General features: G+C 42.1%; 1 protein-coding gene and 1 long non-coding RNA gene across 4 annotated transcripts; one reads left to right on the top strand and one right to left on the bottom strand.

Moving 5' to 3' along the window:
* Positions 1-213: 213 nt before the first annotated feature.
* LOC117860876 (AT-hook motif nuclear-localized protein 10) lies at positions 214-4,150 on the bottom strand. Of its 3 annotated transcripts, none has more exons than XM_034744286.2 (6): positions 3,917-4,150; positions 2,814-3,436; positions 2,283-2,335; positions 1,450-1,581; positions 1,071-1,232; positions 214-848 (listed from the first exon to the last, which is right to left on the bottom strand). In XM_034744286.2, the coding sequence occupies exons 2-6, from the start codon at positions 3,328-3,330 to the stop codon at positions 606-608; spliced, it is 1,107 nt and encodes a 368-aa protein (XP_034600177.1). In that variant the 5' UTR covers positions 3,331-3,436; positions 3,917-4,150; the 3' UTR covers positions 214-605. The 3 variants fall into 3 exon arrangements, with proteins under 3 accessions (XP_034600177.1, XP_034600179.1, XP_034600178.1); XM_034744288.2 differs by having other exon boundaries at positions 3,815-4,150; XM_034744287.2 differs by having other exon boundaries at positions 3,778-4,150.
* Positions 4,151-10,330: 6,180 nt separating this feature from the next.
* LOC117860052 (uncharacterized) lies at positions 10,331-12,628 on the top strand. The gene is made up of 6 exons (XR_004641367.2): positions 10,331-10,491; positions 11,666-11,753; positions 11,891-12,003; positions 12,082-12,199; positions 12,289-12,346; positions 12,431-12,628. It is a non-coding gene; the product is annotated as an uncharacterized lncRNA (long non-coding RNA).
* Positions 12,629-17,878: the final 5,250 nt, after the last annotated feature.

A 17,878-nucleotide genomic window follows, 5' to 3' on the forward strand; every position in this document is an offset into this window, starting at 1 on the left:
AAAAGGCAAAGATATGACGGGCCATCGAGCTATGCATACTTAAAAAGAAAATAAATCAGCTATTGGTTTTTCCTTTTTCATATATGAAAGTAAAAGTTAGCCACGCCATCTCGGTACACACTAGGCTGCCACACTGAGCTTTGAAGCAAGATGTTCAAGGCAAAATGCTGAAATTCGATAGGTCCAAAGGCCAAACATATTTGGACAAAATCCTTGGCTCCAAATGTTCTCAAGATCACAAATGGTCAGGCGCAAACAACATATTCATACAGGAATCTTCCAGCCTAATCAATTCAAATTGGTATAACATATAACTAAATAACATTTGATAGAACATGGAGTAAAATAACATTTGGTAACACTACGAAGGATCACATGGTCAAAGCTCAATACATTATCACCTAGCACAGGAATTCAGGGTGAAGCCTACAATAGAGCTACAAACTTACCAGCTACAGTACTCTCCCTACTCAAGCTTCGATTTACACTGCATACGCTAGTCAGAGAACGAGCGCTACTGAAGCGCAAATTGCTACTTCCTGCCTGGGAGGCAGTTCGTCAATTGTAGATCTGAGCCTGCCTGGATTTGGTCAAGGATGCAGAGCTCATTTCCAGGGCATGCTGGATATGATTGGTGGTTGATTACTGTTGCTTGCAGCCATGCCTTGATGCAGTGGTGGTGGGCTTCCAGCCCCACCAGATGATTCACTCAATGTGCCCCTTGAAGGGGGGCTGTTGGGTCCCATAGTGGTGGTCGGGGTGATCTTCAGTGGTGCCGATGCAGGGTCTGAAGGAGCATGCTGTTTTGGCTCCTTTTTGCCTTCAGAATTGAAGCTTCCCAACACTATCTGCAGATAACATATGCAATACTGATAATCAGTGTCATTGTCTTGAGTTTATAACAGACAATTAAGTAAGGAAGTATAAATCATGCAGTGCATTCATACTTCTCATAGGATATCAACCCCAATTTGAAACACAACTTCATTTCAAAAACAGAGATAAGGTAAGGAAAATTGCAATGACGATGCATTGTTTCCAATTATCACTGCAAGGGGGTAAAACAATACCTGAATTGGTGAAGCTGCTATGAGAAGTCCTGCAACTCCACCACCCAAAAGACGACCATCAGGACCAGCCAGTGACACACTGAGCCCTCCAGTTCGACTACGCTGGCCTCCATTCTCTATCAGGAGGAATGACCCTGACAGTGATAGTATCTCAAATCGACCCTACAGCAAAAACAAGGAACTATTAGCATTTGTAATTCTTTTATGTTAATCTCCTACGTTACACAGTGACAATGCATCTGCAAGTAGACAAGAAGTTTACACATCTCATGATCCAATCATAATATCTGGAAACTTGACAATTAAGAGCTTGGGAAAATATTCCTATTCTACAGAGAAGTATCTCTATTAGTAGCTTCCACTGGCTATAGGTACAAACCTCGTATGTTACAGTTCCACCTGAAGTAGCAGTCTGGCGAAGCGTTACATTTGATATGGCACCATTTGCTGAAAGAACGCAAACCGCACGCGTTCCATGCTGAGAAAATGACATAATCTTCGATGAAACGTCCTAAAAAGAAGAGAGCACGTGTTGATTTCGTTGAATTTCAGAAAACTCTGCGAATAAATGATCTCAGAAACTTGAGCTTTGCTTTAATGAACAGACAGAAGAAGTTCAGAAGTTAACACTTTATCGCTTTCCAAATTAAAAATGCAATGGAAAGTACCATTAATTATCAAAGCTACAGCAACAATAATTATTTGACATCGAAGACTATATAAAAGAAGGATATCAGCATGAGGGTAGAACAATAATGCTATAAGCAGAGACACTCATATGCACAAGCTGGAATTGGGAGGACAAAACTGGAACATGTTCCAAATGATCAAGAGGGGAAAAATAATCAGGTACCACAGTACAAAATGTCAAAATGACAGTTTATGTACTCAGAATTGTCATCAGCACCACATGGTGGAAGAAATACATCTAAACATAATGCTATAGCTTAGTTGCAATTACTTAGTGCTTCAAATTACATGTCTGAATGAACAATTTGGCAATTCAACTTATTGAAGAAATGACAAACCATACTTCCTTTTTCCGTTTCTAAAAGGGTTGCACAATGGAAACACTATATATAGAAAAGTAGTGCCAAAAAAAGGAAAGTCCAAATAAATGTGAGCATGTGCAAAGAATCCAGGAAAATATATACGGGAACATATTCTGAGAATAAAGCAAGAATAAACAATCAACAAGTTCAAATCCAATACCTCCCCAGCTTGAACTGTAATAACATGAGGAGTAAATCCAACTCCTGATGACCCTGCAAGATGACTGTATATTAGGACTAGTTATGTTGATCACCAAGTAAAAAGGGAGTCAATGTATATTAGCTTTGTATAATTTAGAATAAACAGTACATGTATTTCAAAATTTAGTACAGAAATAACCAATGCCACTTGTGCCACACATGCTTAGTTGTACACTGAAATAATTGGAACCAAATAAGGGCCATCCAGAATTTATAGTTTTGTTGTGCAGTGAATCAATAAAGTCAGGAGGTAATTTTCTTGGTACATCCTTCGGTTGTAACTCTTATAATATGAAGCACATCCAACCTCTAAAAGGACACTATCAGCACTTGAACAAATTCGAAGAAATTTTATTCTAATAATACATTTTATGATGAAACTACACATAAGGAAAATGTGAACAGTTTTTTCTTCAGTGCCTACTAATCTTGAGCGTAAAAACATACCAAAACTTTAAGAAAAAGGAAACAATAGAAGTAGAAATTTTACCAAGAGCATCCATGCGCGGCTTGTTGGTAGAACCCTTGGGCCGGCCCCGCTTCTTCACTCCGTCCGGCGACACCCCCGGCACAGAGTTCGCGGGATTCAACCCCGCTGGTGAGAACGTCCCAGAAGAACCCTGCCCCGTCGCCGGCGACCTTGTAGCCGCCGATGCAGGCACCAATGCCAGCGACATGGACCCGTCCGGTCCGTACTTCCTTGGCCGCCCGCGCTTCTTCTTGGCCACCGGCTCACCCATGCCCGGCGGCGCCATGGCGCCATTGCCTCCAGTGGCCGCCGTCGCAGACATGCTAGGCCCGTGGGCCGCGCCCTGCGGCTGGTAAGACGGCGGCGCTGCCGAGGAGGTCACCGGGGCGAACACAGGGGTGCCATCCGCGGTGTGCGCCATGCGCACGCTCTGCATGGCCGCGGACGGCGGCGGCCCTGGCACCTGCGCCGGCGGGCTCTTCGGCATGCCGAACAGATCCCTCCCCGCCATCAGCCCTTGCTCGGACCCCACCTCCATGGCGGAGCAACAACCGTTTCTCGGACTAGAACTTGAAGCTGCAATCTTTAACCGCCGGCGGGAGCTCACGAGCGCTCAAGTGAGGACAGGACTATGGATTTTGAACCTGCAAAAAACCCATAAAACCCTTCAGTACTCAAGTACGAGATCTTTCTCGCGACGAGCACGCAGTTTTACCACAGAAGCAAATTTCTCGAAGAAATGGAAGGTGGAAATAGGTAGAAAAGAAAAGAAAAGTAAATTACGGGCAGAAATAAGAGATAAAAATAGGCGAAGGAAATGGTAAAAGGTCCAAGAAAAGGCAGGTTTAAGCACCAAATTTGGGCCAGGATTTAGCCAACAAAGCACAGGAGCTGCAGATCCCCATTTCTGCCCGGATTTCGCAGGCGGAAAACCCAGCAAATCAGCAGAATTTCGGACCCAGCAGTTGCAAAAAAAGAAAAATACCTGAGCTGAAAAGGGATTAGGAAAAACAAGAAGCTACCACAGTTCCAGACTGGAAGCTCATGAGGTAGGAGAAGACATCACAGGCTTCACACCAGCACCACACAGGGAGATGAACAGATTAGGGGGAAATTCAGCTAACCTAGCACTGATGGCTTCTCGCTAATAGCCTCCAATTTATCTCTCTTTTTCCTCTTTTCCTGACCTCTCTAGTTCACACGGGCTCTTTCGTTTTCGCAATTAACGAAAATGTTTTTTTTTGGGGGAAAAGGAAAATAGACAGCAGGTAAGTAAAGCACGCCGAAATTGCCTCGGGCGAATTTATATAATCTCTGTAGCAGATAAGAAGGGGAAGCGGAGTAGATGGATCACGGATGCGGCGGTCGTCTACCTCATTTGACCCCAGCACTTGTGCTATTTACTTTGAGAACCCCCTCTGGCTTTTGGCATTGCCTGTGTCTGTGTGATTCGCTGTGCTTTTTATGCCTGTTTGGTTTTACGCTAGCCCCCGAACCTCACGCCTATTTCACTCATCATTTCCATACGAAATGAGCAATTTATATAGATTTTTCAAATAAAACCAGTGCTTAAAGTTTGAAATTATTCATATGTTAGATTTGAGTAAAAAAATTAGCGAGAATCGATTCATAGGCTCCACGTTGACTCATGCACCTGTCACTGGACAAGTCATAAAGTGTGTATATATTTCATGCTAAATATTTAGTGCTGAGAATTAGTTAGAAATATCATAGTTCTCAAATTTTTTAGTATTTCTTAATCTGCGCTTGGTCCTTAAACAACTACAGGATCAAGTACATATTAATAACTATTTGACACTATTTTATTTGAAATTATAGTTATACGGTGTCTTTCTCTGTCTTGGGAAAGGAAAAAAAACCTCACATCATATTGATTTTTGTACGAGAGTACACGGTAGTGCTATAGCATGGAATCAGGACTTTTGCTCCGGGTGTGTGGTCGTATAATGGTTGGGTGATCCATGTATGCATAGCTCAAAACTAACCCCTTAGTAATTAGTAACCTTGCAAACAGGGGATTGATTTTTGTTTCGTACCTCAAGTTTTTGTGTTATTTTACTCGTTCATAAATCATGTGTAACTATTTCTCTTTCTTGTTTCCTTGGCTTATGTGTGCTTAATCTCCCTCCTCGTTACTTCAGCCAACGACTAATTCCAAATTGCGATGCTAAATCTAAGGCCATTTGGCCAGCATTTGTGTTCAAATCGATCGGGTCAAGAAAAATGGAGATTTGGTCCAAGTTTGATAGCTCTATCCACATAGAATAACTCGAAAGCATAAATCCAACGAAATATGCATTGGTAGTCGTTAGTGTCACGGCACTCCGGCCTGGATTGTCGATTTGTCACTCCATTGAAGATTCCTGGCAATAAAGATCTTGAGGAGATAGGAAGGAAATGGAACTACGGAAGATGTATATACTTCATCCTGTCCCCTTGAAATGCCAAAATGCTTGAAATGCCAAAATGAAGAAAGTTATTGGGAAACATTATGATCGGAATAACACGTACATCTAATAAAAGTACAAAACCCTGAAACACTTTTTTCTTCGAGAATTTGTACTTTGTCTTAAAAAAGATATAGTTGTGTCGTATAAGCCAAACTCATTCGAAAGGCAATCAATAGGTTTAAACACTATTAGAAATTGAAGCGTCACAAAGAGAAATACCATAAAACCCGGAAGATGAAGGACAACAAAGGGAAAAAAAAAGAGAACTTTTACTAGCATATTCCTATACAATCCTGTATGAACCCATTCAACATGATCCATGCAGAGACAGGAACATGTCCAAACAGGGACACGTTAGCCAAGAACATGCGCCCTTCTTTGCTCACGCGCCCAGAGAACAGGTGTATCAGGAAAACAATTTGATACTTGCATGCCTCCAAATTTCCTGACGGGCACGCCATTTATTCTATGCATATCCTGTCGCCCCCCGACTTTTTCAAGTGGTGCCGAGCTGCCTGTCTGTCCATCGAGCAAGCTTATCCTAAATTGACAAAAAGGAATGAACTTTTTTTAAAAAAACAAGATCTGATAAAATAGAAGAAAAAAGATGGGGAGAGCTGTTGGCGAGTAGAAATGGCGGCCAGCGACTTCCCGCCACATCGCTCTCTGTTTTGGAATCTTTCGCTGTTCCGGAGCAGCAGCTCATTGACGCACGCGCCGCGCTGTTGGTGCTTCAGGGTTCAGAGATTTCGACTGCTAGTGGAGGAAGGTACAGAGCAATAGCATAAACATTTTCTTCACGAGTTCAGACATGCAGACTAATTTTACGAAAGATTTACAAGTATAAATTCGAATTCAATAGGCTCTGTTAAACATGGTGGCTCTACTGATCTGGACCGTGTAGTCAAGTCTTGGTCGTAGCCATGAATTGTTCGGTCAAGGATTCAAGAACATCAGCAGCAACTAAGGGTTATCAATTTCATTTTGTCATGGAGGACAGAAATTCTTGGCTTTGGGAGAATATTTTTCTTAGATAATGAATCCAAAAGTCGCCGTGGGACCAAATTAGCTTGGTAGGTAGGGAGAAAAACATGCCCTTGCGAATGATTAGTCCGGACTGCAGATATACATAATTTTGCAAGTGTACGTCAAGAAAGTTGCATCAAATTTTTCAACCAAGTTAGAATGATAGAATCTGGAGACGAATTGGTGCCAAAAAGAACAAGATTTGGGTGGTTGTTGACCGTGCAGATATCTCTCTGAAGAGGAGCGGAGTTTTGGTGATCCTGCATTCCTGATCCTAGATATTTTTTCAGAAAAAAAAGTGTACCAAGGTGAGAAAACAGCAATTTGGCAGGTATTATGAACAGAAGAAAAGGCAAAACGTATAATTCAAACCGTCAAGTCATAAGTGTCTGCTCAAGTATCATAATTGATGGAAAATACAGAAGAATGATTGCTGACTATAAAGAAAAAGAAAAGGGAGGAGAGGCTCCCATGTGTCCCGTCGGAATGATCAAATCGGCTTCAACTTTCACCCAAAGTCATTCTAGCATCATAGCCTTTGGATGACCTAACGATCTCTTTGGCGTTGCCATAGCCTCTCCCCACAAAAAATCCAGTGCACTAAAGGAACCGCCATTTCGGCAAAGAATTGATAGCTCATCTCTGAAAGACGGCCCAACCGTTTCTTCCGATAGCATTTCACTCGAATAAAGAAAATACAGTACAAGTCAATTTCTGAAAGCCTTAATCTGAAGCAACTCCAGAAAAAGTGGTAACTCCACCTCGTGTTAAAAATATAAAGAAAATTCTAATGCGTTTTATTCATATGTTTCATCGGAACAAATGAACAATACCTGTCCAAATAATAGCATTCAATTTGAATTGTTTCGTTGGGTGCTCTGTTTGAAAATAGTAAAGGCCTTTCTGGTTTTGGGCCGCCAAACCATGTCGGGCCAGCTGCAAGTCCAAACTTCCGCCCACCACCGTGTCGGGCCTGCTGGCGTGCCGCGCTCTTCTCGAATTGCTTCCGCTACGAGTTCGTTTCCGTCTGCCATGCGGAATTGAAGAAAAGCTTCTCTCGCGGCGGTGTGGTATATACCTTGCAATATTAACAAGTAATTCCACCAATCCGCTCATCCATCCATGATCCGAAAGCTTCCTCTTTCCCACGAGCCACCAAAAGTTTGGTAAACAGATTGAAGTCGGCTGTTTCCACCGATCGATCGATCGATCGCCGAGATGGCCGGCCGCTTCTTGCTCCAGAAACTCTCCTGCTCTCCATATGTTGGCCAGAGTCAGATCCGTAAGCCTCTTCGGTCTATCCTTCATTGCTGAGATTTCTTTGTGTTCCTCAAAAGTTGCTGCGTTTAATTTTCTGATTTCTGCAAGAAGCTAGGAAGCGATTACAGTTCTCATCTTGTTACCCTTTCGATCTCCAGGAAGGTGGCATTAGGACCCTCGGTAATCTTTTCCATGGAGCTACCATAAACCCTAGCACAAAGCAGGTTCTAAGTAACCGTGGGATTCATGGCAGTGTAAGTGATTACGAACTAAATATGCTTGCCTGATGTATGGTATACAATGTTGTTAGTCGTCTGTCGATAACTAAGGGGTGTGATTGTGCCTGACGCAGGCTGCAAGGCGCTTCAATGGCATGCAGCCAGCGTCAGCGGGCTCTGTCAGAAGGGCGAAGCGCATTAGTCCATCCAATGCATCCACTAGACTTTCAAGGAGGGCTAAAACACCAGCTAGGCAAGCTCGATGGGATCCTATGGATGCTCAACTGGCAGCGTATACTAGTCAATGTTGTTTCTTGATAAATCTTGAATGGATGGGTCGGGTATGTTTGGTTGGTTGTATCATTTGATTCATGTATGAAATGATTCAAAACAATAATGATTCGGTTGGGTGAATTGTACCAACTCATCCAGGATGAAGCCATCTTACTTAATACATTATTCTACTAATTAGAATGAATCATACGGTACAAGCAAATTGGTTGAACCACCCATCGAGAATCATCCATGCATGCATCATGTGGTGCATACAACCAAACACACCCTTAAAGTTTAAACTATTACCAAAGATGATGCTCACTTCGATATTATTTTATTGTTTATAATTTATGTTAAGATGAAAGGAAACTCACCTACCTTTATAGAGGATCATCGTCGGTATTCTTGATTTTTTTTCTTTGAATTTAATGACCAAAATATTAGATCGGTCAAATTCGGTGTAATGCAAAAAGGTACAAGATAACACATATTGCGCAGAAGTTAATGGCACGTACACAGGCACATAGCACAAAATTAAACTTTGGAATATTACTTCGTGAGTTTCAAATGCAGGTATGTTTCTTTAAAAAATGATGAGATAAGGGGAAAAGGTGCACATTAGAAGTGAAACTGTAATTCTTTTTTGTTTGCAATCACATAAGGAAAAGCCTTGTTTATGCCTTCTTGAACCATACAATTTAGTCAAAGGTTGTGATGTATACCTACATGATACCCGTGCTTATTACTAGTGTTTAATTTGAAGTTTCAAAAAGTAAGTGATTTTCCTTTTTCCTATCAGATTAAGTTTTATTGGTCGTATGCAACTTAATATGATATTAGAAGGTGAGCTCTTGAGTTTAAATAATGGCGAATGCGGTTAAATAAAATAATTGCATCTGCCTTTTATTTCCACATTTAAGGACTGAGGCGGTCTAGTTGAGCTGGTTGTGCATGCAACTTAATAACTAGGCAATAATTTTAACTTTTTTCCATCACGATTTGGAAAAAGAGAAGTCATTGTTTTGCCTTTTGAACCATCCATTTAGTCAAGGAACATGCAAGCTGACTCGTTAATTTCCATTTTTTTCCTTGTCCAGGGCAGCTGCTGACTCCAGTAGATTCGTGAGGAACAATAATGGGTGGTTGTTTGTCTCTATTTTCTTCGTTTGTGCCCTTTGTGAATTTGGGGGTCGCGGAAGTAGCTCCAACGACGGCCAAAGCGACTTACCCTGTCCCTCTTGTTGCGACAGGCCTACGGAAGCAGCCACTGACACTGCACCAAACCGTAAGGATCAATAGGGTCATTTTTTTTCCTGCTAGGGAGATCCATGGACCATGGCTGCATGTCTTGATGTGATTTGTGACTTTTGTTTACACCTTGTTCATGTATACCTTGAGAAAATCATGATAGGAAGATTAGATCTTAAATGTATTTTTTTGTTGATGTGGAATGTTCAATTCTTTTTATTTTTTCATTTCATTTTTCTGAATGTAAAAATGGTTTCCCAATATTTTATCTAGTGAGATACGATTATAGTTTTTTGATTCATTTTCTGAATGTATCCCAACAATTATCAAGTGAGATAGCAATTTTTCCTTTTATTTTTTTCTTTTATTTTCTGAATGTAAAGATGGTTGTACAACATTTTGTTGAGTTAGTAATTTTTTTCGGATTTTTGGATTCATTTTATGAATGTAACGATGGTTCTTACCATTTTAGCAATTTCCAAATACAAGTAGAAAGATGAAATAAAAATTATAAGAAAATTTAATATTCCCATGTGCTTCTGTACATTAAAATGTTCCACCGTACTGCCGATTAGAACGCCCATTTCTCAAAACCTGAAAGGTTCCATGGTCCACACCTTATTAGCCAGGAAAGACAAAATTAATTAGCCTACTAAGTCACTTCCCGTGCGAATCTTGGTGCAGAATCTGACCGTGCTTAAAGACCGACACCGGACCACACTGCCTCCAAAACGTCGGCCTTGTTTACTTCCCAATTTGGGAGTGGCCAAATTGGCATTTTGCCATAAATGCGCAACTGTAGCATTTCGTTTGTATTTGTGAATTACTGTCCAAATATTAACTAATTAGGCTCAAAAGATTTGTCTCGCAAAGTACAACAAAAATGTGCAATTAGTTTTTGATTTCGTCTACATTTAGTATTCCATGTATGTACCGCAAGTTTGATATGATGGGGAATCTTCTTTTTGCATAGTGTCAAAGTTGGGAGTTGGGAGTGAAGTAAACAAGGGCGTCGTTTCCCTCACTTCTCCTTCCTCAACACCGCCCATTTTTAATTTCTCTCCATCTCCGTCTCCGTCTCCGACTCGCTTACTCCAAGGGGAGGTGGGAAATTGGGCACTAGAGGGGTGAATGGAGCCGCGACTCTAGCTTGCTCTCCTAGCGAGGGCGCTTGCTCGGTTCGGCTTCAGCAGTGCGCAGGTAACTATCCTATCTCCGTATGGTTGGTGACATTTATAGTTTGGCGATTCGATTTGCTAGCTGGGCATGTTTTTCTGTTCGTGATTCGATTCCGTGGTTACTGGTGAGTTACGGATCCTTCCAATCCGTAGTATGGAGTTTAAAATTTAGGGTTCTCCCATTTCCAGGCCGTGATTGAGTTCGTGCTGGAACCGTTTGATTGGTGTATCCAATTTGGATGGATTTAGTCAGTGGGGAACTATGGATTGGTTGGTTTTTGTTTTGTATTTTTTGCCTGTTCGAACCGCATAATTTTTATTGCGGACATGAGTCTCAATCTACATATGTTTTGTTTTGAGTTCTGTAAAATTGCTTTGATTTGTGAGGCATGGGCAAACTTAGATCCCGTACTTAACTTAGTCTGAATTAGGATCTAGCCGTAACTGTCGTTTTAGTATGGTGGATTTAGAACTGAATTACAGCGACTTGGCTAAAAAGTGTGTCTCTATATGCATGTCTCGTGACCTGAGATATATCCCAAGGCCTGAGATAATATTTGTCAGTTGGATCTTCTCGGTACATTGACTGCGTTTGTTTGCTTACATTCTTTCCTAATCATTTTTTTTGGTAATGCAGATTATGGCCATGATTATTACTACAAGCATAGCATGCATCATTTCTCATTAGATGAGATTAACTGAAGACAGTTAATGCTATGAGCCATGCACCATTTAACGGCAAGCTGATGGGATTGGATTTTGGCATGGTTGACTCTTCAATCTATTGCCAAGCTAGGATTGATAAATTGAAAGGGGATTCAGGGATTCACACTCGTGCTTGAAATTAGATGATACAGTGTGCTATTTTCCTTTCTTTTAGAATGGCTATGCTCTACCCATAATGTAGCGGCACAAAAATAGGTTCATGCACAATCCAATTTATTGTGAATACTGATATAGGAACATGAGTAGTACTCTTTTTCACTTTGTCAAAATGTTGCAGTACCTGCGATAATGTAGATAATTACTTTATAGGCATTTTTCAACAAAATGTTGAAAGTTAGGAAGCGATGAGGCTTTCGTGGAAGTATTTGTTTACATTCCATACAAAAGCATTTTATCATCCTTTTTGAAAAAGCATTTTATCATGTTTGCACTCTAACCTACCTAAATGTTTTTACTCCTAACTATTTTAGGATCTAGAGTTAGTTGGAGTTGTTCAAGAAGGAGAGCAACGAAACTAGGTTGAAGTTTGAGTCTGACGTTCAACAGAAACTAAACCAGGTTTGAACTACAACATTTAACTTCTTTTTCACTGCTTCTGATGTGAATAAGAAACTAAATATGGTTTGCATGAATATTGTATTGCATCTTTTGTTTCTGTGTGCTTTCTTCTACTTTATATGTGTGTAATTATGCAGCAAGATTTGAAGATTGGCGACCTGGAAAGTGATGTTGAACTTCTCAAAGGAAAGGTTAACGAGGAAATTGAGCTTTATAGGAAGAATCAGGAAACAAGCTTAGAAAAGATAACGTAATAATCAAATAATGTTTATGAGATTTTACTCTAGCACTTTAAACCCTTCTTACCTTTTGTGATGTGGTTTTTCAGGGGTTCTATTGATGACCTACAGTTCAGCTTTGCCAAGGGCGCTGTTGCAATTGTTGGTCTTATTCCGCTGTTTGCTCACTCGTGGTCAATGTCAATAGGCTCTTCCGTGGTGAATCTGGTATGCTTCAAACTATCATCTTATCTTTGGGAAATGTTGACATAGCTACATGAATCGTAGCTTCATACGTTCCTCATTGTTAATTTCAGTCAAGATGGTCCTGCAAATGGAGCTAATGTGAAGGATAGAAAACGAAAGACTGTAAAGGTAACATCTGATTTTTCTTTTGGTGCTGAAGGTCGTTTTATGTTGTCAGAATAGAGGTGTAAAATCTGTGTTGTGCTTGTGTAGAAAAATGGACATCCCTCGTGACCCCACTCTTCCCATTCTGCAAACTCTTCAATTGAGAGCCTCCAAACATCTCCTCTTATATACTTGTGAAATACAGAGTATGTGCCCGTCAGAATTTTGCAAAATTTGTTGGTAACTGATATGTCATCAGAGGATAATGAATTACAAGTTGTGGACCAATTGGTTTTCATGGTTTTATTTGATTGCCTTTTATCATGCACCACAATACCAACATGCATATATCTGTTCCTTTGATCACTTTAATATGGTGCATCGTTACATTCCAGTAGGTGTTTGTTTTATGGTGATATGTTTTTTCCTATTTGACTTAACTTTGTCCTACCAGTTAGATTGAAACCACTGGATGTTGCTCTCTTGAACCCTAGTTTTCAAATAGAGATAAGTATATTAGAGTAGCTATTAAATACACTTTTGTATATAAACCAGATTATGAAATTTAGTTTGAAATCATTACAAATTTGGGTTTGGTCCAATATATGTTTAAATCAAAGGTTTAATTGTTTAAAATTGCTAGTCATGTTGAATTTTATAACTTCGTTGAAAGCTTGAAGTCATAGAACCAGTACCATTTAACTACATTTGTGGCTTAATTGTTTTTATTAAATTTTGTATAACACTTTGTAAAAATCTAATACAAAAGTTTAGTGCAAATATAGGGTATAAACTTTGGTAAATTACAGTCTAAGAAATCAAGTTTAAGATGCTTAAATAAGTTGGTCAAAATCAGCACTTCCCTTAAATGTTGTATTGGAACTGTGGTCAAGTGACCATATTTAGTAGCAATTTCAAAAGAATTTTATATATAAACTATCCAAAAGTCTAATATAGATGTTGTATTATATAGTTTGATATGGAATCTTAGCTCTAAATTTGTAAATCACAAGAATTGTGTTCAAATGATCAAATCAACCAGTTAAAAAGATCCTAAAATAAGTTCTACAATTCATGCTAACTCTGAAGATCATGGAGTTTGTCAAAGTTCATCAGAGATGAAAATCTCTCCAATTGTTGGTCTGTCGAGCTGGAACCTTGTATAGAAGTTGGAGACTCATACCAGCACAACATGTCACCATTTGCATAAAGTGGAGAAGATTTGGATATTTAAAAGGGAAAATTGGTTCAGTAGCATTGAAATATCACGACTTCCGGAAAACACCATTGAAAGAGTTTGTCCCCCTGAAATATCACTCAAAATTGCAAACATTAATTGGAAATACCATTCCGTTATATTTTGTTCACTGAAAACTTATTTTCATCTCTTTAAAGAACATAAACGGACTTAAAATGGCATTTATGCCCTTCCCTCCTGTCCAGCGGAGGGGATCGATCCCTTCTCTCAACCTTGTCCTCCTGCTCGACGGTGCTCACGACCCACCCAGGCGCCGCCCCTTGGTGCCCTCTCGTGCGACTCGGCCGTTGCCACCCCTCACCCACTGGCAACGCCACCTGTCCGGCTCTCTACCCAAAGGCGACGCCACCCTCCATGCAAGCTATCCGTTGGCCGTGCGGGCACCCTCATGAGCAAGCACGAGCTGCTGCCCTTCTGCATCGAGGAAGTGCGTGGAGGGCTCTGCGCCAAGCCGCAGTCCCAATTTGCTTGGTCATCTGCGTACCATCGAGCAAGTTGTCGACCAACTCTCCCATGCTAGCTTATTGCTTCCCCAAATCGAGCCAAGGCGCCAAGCACCACCAGCAGCAACTATCCCTATCTGATCCTCTTTGTTTCCAGAAGCAAGTAGCAAACACCTCTCTGGCTCTCTCCCCGTCTCCCATTCTCTCTCTCTGGTCAATCGGAAGCTCAATCCAAGCACATTCACGAGCATCTTCCACTTTAAGCAGAGCCGGCAAACCAGCAGTAGCTCGTCCTATTGCAACACACCTCTACTATCTGCTTCTTCTTCAATAGACCAAAGCAAATCAACACCACCAGCCACCAGAGAAAATCGACGCCGACCTTAGGCTCACCTAAATCAACCTCAAACCTCGCCAGCCTTGCCCCGACCTAATTGATTTTGACCGCGCCTATACTTCTTGCCCGCAACTCGCTATGCCGGCCTCGAGCTCGCTGCAGCCCTTAGCTCAGGGAGGAGGGGCACATGCACGGAGAAGGTCACGCCACCCAGCCCGCATGCCGCCGCTAGTCCGCAAGGGGTATTTTTGTCCTTCTTTAACGGCACCAAAGGGTAACTTGACGGAATGGTAAATGATCTAATAGATCAATCTTTGAATGTTATTTTATGAACTCGAAATCTTTTTAATGGTATTTTACGGCAAAGATAATCTTTCGAAACCAATTTTCCCTATTTAAAATCGTCAAACAAGTTTGCGGGTTCAAACGCGTCGCTGCGTCCTGCTTCACTCGCTGCCACTCTTCGCCGCGCCATGTGCCCACGCAGTTGCTCGCACACGGGACCAAAGAAGGATATGGGCATATGGCAGTCACCCGTTTGTGCAAATTTGAAACAAAGATTCAAAGGACCGACGTCGAGCTCATCCTTTTGGCTGCTGCGCTCTTGTGCGCTGGCCAAACTCGCCGCCGACCAATTCGTGAACTCTGCTCCCTCGCAGCCAAATTCCCTCGGCTCAAAGCTCCATCACCCTCCCATCTACGCCTCCCGTGCCTAGCACCGCGTCGACTAGGATCTAGGATAGCTCGAGCACCCCGCCACTTGTGGGACCCCCGCCGTAGTCGTTGTCCCTGTGCTCGCCGCCGTGCCGTAGCGCCGGTCCGCCGCCGCGCACGGTGTTGACCGCCGGCGAGCCACCAAAGTTCTTCAAGAAGCCCCTCTATAGGTGCGCAAGCTCGTGGGGGAGTCTAGCCAGGTGACCTCGTCGCTGGAAAAGCCGCCGCCGGCGAGAAATCCCATCCACACGCCGGCGTACCCAATGGACTCGGGGTACTGTAGCAGTGGGTTGGTACCACACGCAGTGACTGGGGTAGGAAGGGTAGGAGCGTGGTGAGTGTAAAAAGGTTGCCCGGGTTTATTTTATCTAGGAAATGTTTAAGGTATCCAGAAATAGATTTAATCCAGAAAATCGGTTCAGGGAAATTATTCTACCTTTTCCTATTTATATAAAAAAATCCTAGAAAAGTCAGCGTAGTCTATTTAGTCATTGTTGACGCAAAATCCTGATGGTGGTGGACCCTGCATCACCACATGAGGACCTCGGAGATCTGCTTAACTCCAGTGCAGAATCCAAATCGGCGCGCATGGTGTGCGCGGGCGTGCCAGTCAGTTTGACCATTCAACTGACAAGGTGGAGATAATTCTCTCGAAGTTCGATGGAGTCGGCCGATCGGGCCGATTTAATATAATTTACAATAACCATCAACCATACGGCCGATAGGAAACACGATGCTGTTGAGTTGTTGCTCCACCATAGCTAGAGTCACAAGCCGATGAGATCTAAACTAACATCGCCACCAATATTTTTAGGTGAAATCACAGCGATGCGCCCGGTAGTTGCAGTCTAGAAATATTTAGCAGGACGTTAATCTGAACCCCGCCAGCTGATGAATCCAATCACAATGGAACTTACTCCCAACAGCACTCGAAGGGGTAACCAAGATTAAGATGCAACAGGCTATTAAATGATCTATCGTCTATGATGAACCAATCTAAAGCTAATTAAAGCAAACTGAACGGCAAGATGAAAGAACAGATAAATATCAGCCGATGCAAGCTTAATCAAGGCGGGATAACTGGTGAATACAGTAGATCGAGACAGAAGCGATGCGCCGTAAGTCAAAGATCCAAGATACTCGATAACTGGTAGATGAAACTAGACGAAATCACATCGATGCGCCCGGTGGTTAAAGCCTAGAACACCTGGTGACGGAACTTGCAGCTCGCCGGAGATCGAGGTCGATGCAGCCCAGCTTGCTAGAAGGAACTTGTCGAGAATCTACATTACTCCTACTCCTAGGGCAATGGCGTGAAGCCGAAAGGTAAAGGTGAATATGTTGTATTATTGATCGTGTGATGATTCTTTACAATGGCCACGTCCCTTTATATTTATAGGGCGGACGTTACATAATTGGCATCTAACTACGCACAAGGCAAGTCACGTACACAATCTTTTCTAATAAAAAACTCTATCTCTAACTAACCCAACTCTATCTCTAAAATATTTTATTCTATGAAACAACCTCCCGTACATGCACAGATCGACCGCATGCATAATTATTCTGGAAGCCTCCCACGCATGGCATGCAAAGTGCACCAGAATCCATATTGTATATTCTAATCATTTTTATCCATACGTGCTGGCCTTTCCTTTATATCATCCTTGCCTCTCCTTGCCGATCAATCCAATGAAGCCGATTTGGACTCCGTGCCCATATACACGCATACTAGCTTCTTATTGTTGTACGTGACTCCAATTATCTTGTACTCCGAATTTATAGGATTGGTCAAAATCCGGTATCAACAGTCATGTATGAGTTTAGGGATTTTTTCTCGGTTCCTAAAACCTTATAAATATCTCTGGAGGTATTTAAATTCCTTAAATTCAGTGTTATTTTTCCTATACTTTATAATTGATTCATTATTGCTGAAAATTCTAAAATATTTAATTAAGTCCGAAAATTTATCCAAGCCTGGATGAAGTATATACGTATAAAGTTTAATTTGGAAAATCCTTGTTAAATGGTAAATTCATTTTTATTAGTGTTGGCTCGAAAAAAAAAATCTTTCAAGAACTTTATCGTGTTATGTCATACTAGCATCATCATAGATATCAAGACACGATGTAATTATTCGTGGCATGGCATATTCCTTATGTGCTGCACGTGTTGCCGTCTCGTGAGGAGGTCGGGGGGCCCCTGAGGCCGCTGCTCTGATCCGGGGCCCCTTGCTTGTTTCGAGGCCGGCCTCCCTTCCCACGGCATGCTGTGCTCGTGGGCAGGTGGGAGGCGCCTTAATGCTTCGCCGGGTCAAGCGGCCGGCCCTCGTCTGCGAGGAGGTCTGGGCGGGGCGACGTGGCCGGATCCGACCTGGGAGATCGGGGCGTGAGCTGCTTCAGTGGGCCACGGGCCGCCTCCAAGTGTTGTGGGCCGTTGTCTGGGGCGGCCCATTGTTGTTACGTGTCCCTTGTGTTGGGTACCTGCGGTACAGGTATATGTCACTATTGTACACCAAGGTTCCAAAAAATGCTAGGCGCTAGGCAGGCGTTACGCCACTGATTAGCGCCCAGGACGCCCAACGCCCAAACGTAGATTAAACAAGCTTAAACGTTTATGTTACTGTAACAATATCAATAGATATAGCTTCATAAATATGAAAGAATAAACAGAAAAGGCTTCAACAGCCCACTATTCTAGTGTAGCCCACTCAGTCCACTATCATTCTCAAGCCCACTGACCCATCTAAACACCATCCTCTCTCTCTCAAAAAAAGACCCATCTAAACACCATATGTCCTTATC

The sequence above is a fragment of the Setaria viridis genome, chromosome 6 (genome assembly GCF_005286985.2).
Source record: "Setaria viridis chromosome 6, Setaria_viridis_v4.0, whole genome shotgun sequence".
Lineage (NCBI taxonomy): Eukaryota > Viridiplantae > Streptophyta > Magnoliopsida > Poales > Poaceae > Setaria > Setaria viridis.

What these genes read in the sequence shown, in the direction of transcription:
- LOC117860876 (XM_034744286.2), bottom strand. Translation starts at nt 3,330, where the DNA reads ATGGAGGTGGGGTCCGAGCAAGGGCTGATGGCGGGGAGGGATCTGTTC. An exon ending in GCCGCGCATGGATGCTCTTG is followed by an intron (nt 2,336 to 2,813) that starts GTAAAATTTCTA and finishes GTCATCTTGCAG; the next exon opens with GGTCATCAGGAGTTGGATTT. An exon ending in TAGCAGCTTCACCAATTCAG is followed by an intron (nt 849 to 1,070) that starts GTATTGTTTTAC and finishes TGTTATCTGCAG; the next exon opens with ATAGTGTTGGGAAGCTTCAA.